At 49.0% G+C, this 6,000-nt stretch overlaps 1 protein-coding gene across 1 annotated transcript; it reads right to left on the reverse strand.

Moving 5' to 3' along the window:
• Positions 1-1,811: 1,811 nt before the first annotated feature.
• Positions 1,812-4,260, reverse strand: LOC132455044 (homeobox protein SEBOX). Its single transcript, XM_060048748.1, has 3 exons — positions 3,771-4,260; positions 2,589-2,734; positions 1,812-2,445 (listed from the first exon to the last, which is right to left on the reverse strand). The coding sequence occupies exons 1-3, from the start codon at positions 3,955-3,957 to the stop codon at positions 2,107-2,109; spliced, it is 672 nt and encodes a 223-aa protein (XP_059904731.1). The 5' UTR covers positions 3,958-4,260; the 3' UTR covers positions 1,812-2,106.
• Between the last annotated feature and the right edge of the window lie 1,740 nt (positions 4,261-6,000).

The raw sequence follows: 6,000 nt of genomic DNA on the forward strand, positions 1-6,000 counted from the left end.
TTGATTACACAATTTATTGTGTAATCACGGCAAGATTTGATTTGTCTAAATGGCTCATAAACGAGTTTGGCCGCGATAAGAGGCGATAGGCCGGTTCACCCTGAGGCCGACAGGATAAGACCATATCTGGAAGAGGAGGTCAGGGGGAGGCCAGCACTGGAACACACCTGAGACACCTAAACTCACCAGGAACAGCTTTTAGAAACGAGACACTTCAACTCACCAGAAACAGCTTTCAAACTCTAAACTAGTTCTTAGCTGGTTCTGTCAGAGTTCTTGCTGGTTCTGTCTGAGTTCTTGGCTGGTTCTGTCTGAGTTCTTAGCTGGTTCTGTCTGGGTTCTAAGCTGGTTCTATCAGAGTTCTAAGCTGGTTCTGTCTTGAGTTCTAAGATGGTTCCGTCAGAGTTCTAAGCTGGTTCTAACAGAGTTCTAGCCTGGCTCTCGGTGTATGTCATCGATGAATGAACAGCCAGACTCCAGCACGAGATTCTCAGATTCTCTGAAACTGACATCCTGCCCGGTGTTTCACCCGGACTGACCGCCCGCTCACCCCAAACATCAAGATAACGCCGCGCTAATCTCATGGTCATAAAGGACGAGTCAATAAACACAAGAACAGGGTGGTTCACTCTATGCTCCTTTAACACATGACTGGGAGCTCTCCACCGGCGAGACGATAACCGAGGTCAGTAGTGGAGCACATGAGAGTCAGAGGTTTAGTCTAGAGGAGGTTGAGTCTAACTGAACCAGAGAGGAGGTTCAGTCTAATGCCGCTTTTCCACTGCATGGTACCAGCTCGACACGACTCGACTCGATTCAGCTCGCATTTTTTGCGTTTCCACCGAGAAAACATGGTATCTGGTACCTGAAGTGGCTGCTTTTTTTAGTACCGCCTCGCTCTAGGTTCCAAGCGAGCTGAGCCGATGCTAAAAGGTGACGTCGGCAGACGGCCGGCCACTGATTGGCCAGAGAGTGTGACGAAGTCACGAGAGTGACATGGCAACCATGCTCGTAACAGCCATAGCAGCGCCGCAGCCAACATATTCCACTTCTTCAACTTCTTCAACATGCCAGCTAATAATAGTAATGCGATCGATGTCCTCCATTGTTGTTATGTGGGTTCTGTCCATGTGTGGGTTGCGTAGGTGTTGTTTGCGTCGCGTACAAAAATACGTCACGGCCCTTTCGCACAGCCGACCCCGCCCACGTCCAGGAGGTACTATTTGCGGTGGAAAACGACCCGTGCTGCTACCGTGTCGAGTCGTGTCGAGTCGAGTCGAGTCGAGCTACATGTGCGGTGGAAAAGCGGCATAACTGAACCAGAGAGGAGGTTCAGTCTAACTGAACCAGAGAGGAAGATGAGTCTAACTGAACCAGAGAGGAGGTTGAGTCTAACTGAACCAGAGAGGAGATTCAGTCTAACTGAACCAGAGAGGAGGTTGAGTCTAACTGAACCAGAGAGGAGGTTGAGTCTAACTGAACCAGAGAGGAGGTTCAGTCTAACTGAACCAGAGAGGACGATGAGTCTAACTGAACCAGAGAGGAGGTTGAGTCTAACTGAACCAGAGAGGAGGTTCAGTCTAACAGAACCAGACTGGAGGTTCAGACTAACAGAACCAGAGAGGAGGTTCAGTCTAACTGAACCAGACTGGAGGTTCAGTCTAACTGAACCAGAGTGGAGGTTCAGACTAACTGAACCAGAGTGGAGGTTCAGACTAACTGAACCAGAGTGGAGGTTCAGTCTAACAGAACCAGAGTGAGGTTGAGTCTAACAGAACCAGGATCTGTTGACAGACAGTGCAGAGAGCCTGTAGTATAAAATTTTGTTTATTTACATCTTTGTGACATCAAAAACTCTTCAGTAGAAACACGGTTAGTACGCTATCTGAGAAGTGACCACATCTTTGAGCCATATATTACAGATAGTATTTCTGATGATTTGCATAAAAGGGACTATGTAAAGGCACTTCTAAATAATAAAAATATACACCAGTTGTGTGACACTAAGGCCCAATCCCATTCCTCCCCCTCCCCCCTTCCCCTTCCCCCTTCAAAACAGTGGGGAGGGGTAAGGGGAAGGGGTAAGGGGTAGAAATGGGATTGGGTCTAAACACACTGACCATGTCCCTGGAGGGGTAGAGCCCCCCTGGAGACCCAGACCCTGGGGGGCCTGCTGTGGGGTAGGTAGGGGCCGGACTGTGGGTGGGGCTGGAGGCGGGCCCGGGTCTCCAGCCCCAGGGGGCGGAGCCGGGCGGGGACAGCTGAGTATCCCTGGGTGACGGCCAGGAACGCTGTGTGGTGTACTGGAAGGTGATTGGTCGGTGCTAGCCAGAGGGCGGGTAGTGGAGGAAGGACATACATGGGCGTGTCGGGTTCTGAGTAGGGGCACGCGCTGGCCCCGCCCTCGCACCGACGCCACTTAGCTCGCCGGTTCTGGAACCAAATCTGAGGAGGGAGGGACAGTCATCAGTTGTGTGTGTGTGTGTGTGTGTATCTCGGTCTCAGAAAAGTGTGTTTGTGTCTGTATCTTGGTGTGTGTGTGTACCTGGATCTTGCCCTCAGACAGGTGTGTGTGTGTGTGTGTGTACCTGGATCTTGCCCTCAGACAGGCGTGTCTGTGCGGCCAGCGTCTCCCTGGTGGTCACGGAGGGGTAGGGGGCCGTCCTGAAGGCCGACTCCAGACCCTGCAGCTGCTCCACGCTGAAGGTGGTCCGGACCCGGCGGGCCAGAGAGACTACAGAGAGAGAGAGAGAGAGAGAGAGAGAGAGAGAGAGAGAGAGAGAGAGAGAGAGAGAGAGAGAGAGAGAGAGTCACAGAGAGAGAGAGACACAGAGAGAGAGAGACACAGAGAGAGAGACACAGAGACACAGAGAGAGAGACACACAGAGAGAGAGGGGGAGAGAGAGAGAGACAGAGAGAGAGAGACACAGAGAGAGAGAGACACAGAGAGAGAGAGAGAGAGAGAGAGAGAGAGAGAGAGACACAGAGAGAGAGAGACAGAGAGAGAGAGACACAGAGAGAGAGAGACAGAGAGAGACACAGAGAGAGAGAGAGACACAGAGACAGAGAGAGAGAGACACAGAGACAGAGAGAGAGAGACACAGACACCAAGTAAGGTTACATATTCTGGTTGTTTTCGGTCAAAACGCAGGATCCTCTGTGACTGAGTGAAAGTTATGCTCTCGAGGAAATAACTGCATTCACGCTCATATTGATGTGGGAGACGTGACAGTAATTGCAATCCCCAAACTGCATGCCCAAATGTGAATGCGTTCTTTCAGCCAATGAAACATGTTTTAATTCGACTTGAGAAACATGGGTGTGCTTCATGCAACTGTTGGCTAATTTCTCCCCACAGAAGAAGTACAACACAAGGATGGGTCAGAGCATGTAGATGAATCCCATGCAAATATAGATTCTTCCTGGAACTGACAAAATGTTGGTGCTTCTGGTTGCGCTTTCTTTTTCATAGATTCTCCTTCCTCCTTGTTTTCAGATTTACCTTTAAACCACCGATTTTCTAATTCCAAGCTTTCAGAACTGAAACTGAAACTTCGTTTTTATTATTATTATTATTATTATTATTATTATTATTATTATTATTATTATTATTATTATTATTATTATTATTATTATTATTACCCCCTACAGTACCCCTAGGGTACGCGTAACCTCATTTGAGAACCACTGTTTAATAGAATAGTGTATACTATAGTCGCAACACTCACTCAGCAGCACGTCGTGTGACGCTGAGTTAAACTCGGACTCACCCCGGCACGATCTGGTCTTCCGGGTTTCCGCGGGTCTGGTATCCCGGGTCTCCTCAGGAGTGTGGGTCTCCTCATGTCCAGTCTCCTGGTCCCTAAGACCTGCTGAGGGTCTTCCCTGAGACCCTTCTCTAGCCAGGATCATGTCGATGGAGTGAGAGAGTGTCTTGTGTGACCGCGGCTCGACCATAATCCACCCGGGAAACACGGCGTTCCTTCGAGTTCCTCACAGAGTTCTGAACCACAGCCTGGATCAGTTGTCAGTCCTCAGTTCGGACCACTTGTTCGTTCCTCATCAATAAAAACCTCGGTGACTTGTCGACTTGGTTCCTTCACGTTTTGCTGGACGACATTCTGTTTGCTCCGGGCTGAACTGTCACTGCTCTCCTGCTTATCAGCGCATCAGGACGTCCCGATGGGAGGACGCTACGGGACGATGCTGCGGCGTCGTCCCGTAGCGTCAGCCGGCGTGCGTAATCCTCACGCACGCCAAGAAAGTACCGTCGGGATGTGTGTGTGTGTGTGTGTGTGCACCGGCCCCGGCCCCCAATCAGCCTAATCAGCCACGCCCACACCCCTGATTGAAGCAAGAACATAACAGCATTTGGACAAATAAAGGCCAGAGATCCGTCACTGTGTGTGTGTGTGTGTGTGTGTGTGTGTGTGTGTGTGTGTGTGTGTGTGTGTGTGTGTGTGTGTGTGTGTGTGTGTGTGTGTGTGTGTGTGTGTGTGTGTGTGTGTGTGTGTGTGTGTGTGTGTGTGTGTGTGTGTGTGTGTGTGTGTGTGTGTGTGTGTGTGTGTGTGTGTGTGTGTGTGTGTGTGTGTGTGCAAAAAGATAAATCCCATGTAACGTGAGGGGAGATAAAGTTCCGGTTCAGACGTCCTACCACACACACACACACACACACACACACACACACACACACACACACACACACACACACACACACACACACACACACACACACACACACACACAGAACCATCACGTGTGTTTATTCTGAGGTGTTAAGAAGTCAGTAAAGCCCAGAAACACGAACCAGTGCACTCCCGTCTGGGCGGAGGATACACCCTCACCTCTTAATTTATTCATGTTCTCACCCGACTCGCCGGGCGTTAGATAATTCCGTCTAGAGTGCAAACCAATAAATCATCCTCGGACTGTTTTTAATAATCTACCGGCTCCCCGCTGAACCCACGAACTCTGCCTCACCTCCTGGGCTGTGGCCCTCAGACCTAGTTCAGACCTAGTGGCTCTAAGTCCTAGTGGCCATAATACCTTGTAGCCCTAAGACCTAGTGACTCTGGGACCTAGTGGCTCTAACACCGATGAGTGGCCCTTAGACCTAGTGCCTTTAAGACCTAGTGGCCCTCAGACCAAGTGGCCCTGAGACCTAGTATCTCTGGCCAATGTGCTCTTCGTCATTCAGATACAGCTATCTATACCCTCACTGTCGTTTGACCAATGAGTGATTTGACCGATCAAATGGCTGCGGGTATTCCATCGGAGGGAAATATATCGGATAATAACGTAATAATATCCGTCCCCAGTTCTGCTCTCGGCGGGGGGTTGTAGAACAGCAACCCCCTCTGGTCGCAGAGTGAAGCGCATCAGACTAAACGCGCTACACGCGTTATAACAAGTGACCAATAGAGGGAGACATTGCTTACGAAGACGTTACGCTACATTCGTCGTTTAGCTGATTATTTTTATCCAAAGCAACCTAGAAATGATAATACAACTGAAACCACAGGATAACGCCAGAGGAGCACCCTGGGAACATAAACAAAACACAGAAAATAAACAATAGCTTATTCATTTTTGCATGAGTGTGCTCTTGCATAGTAAATAGTTAAGTCTACTGTAGGCTATTGCATAATGACATTTCCACAAGCATTATCTTCTACCTTCTATTGGAGTGTTTGGCACCAAGGTGGCACCAATTAGCCTTATCAGGAAAAGTTAGGAAGGCCGATAAAACGTACACAGATAAAGGGTGATAACAATTAACATAAGGTGATATATAGCAAACACACAAATATTTTTAAGTGTGTGTGTGTGTGTGTGTGTGTGTGTGTGTGTGTGTGTGTGTGTGTGTGTGTGTGTGTGTGTGTGTGTGTGTGTGTGTGTGTGTGTGTGTGTATGTCCCTCTACAGTCTACAATGAATGAAAAGAAGGAAACAAAAGAAAACCACCTCTAAAAGCGAGAGATAAAAAGTGAGAGTGAGGAAT

This window comes from Gadus macrocephalus, chromosome 4 (genome assembly GCF_031168955.1).
Source record: "Gadus macrocephalus chromosome 4, ASM3116895v1".
Classification (NCBI taxonomy): Eukaryota; Metazoa; Chordata; class Actinopteri; order Gadiformes; family Gadidae; genus Gadus; species Gadus macrocephalus.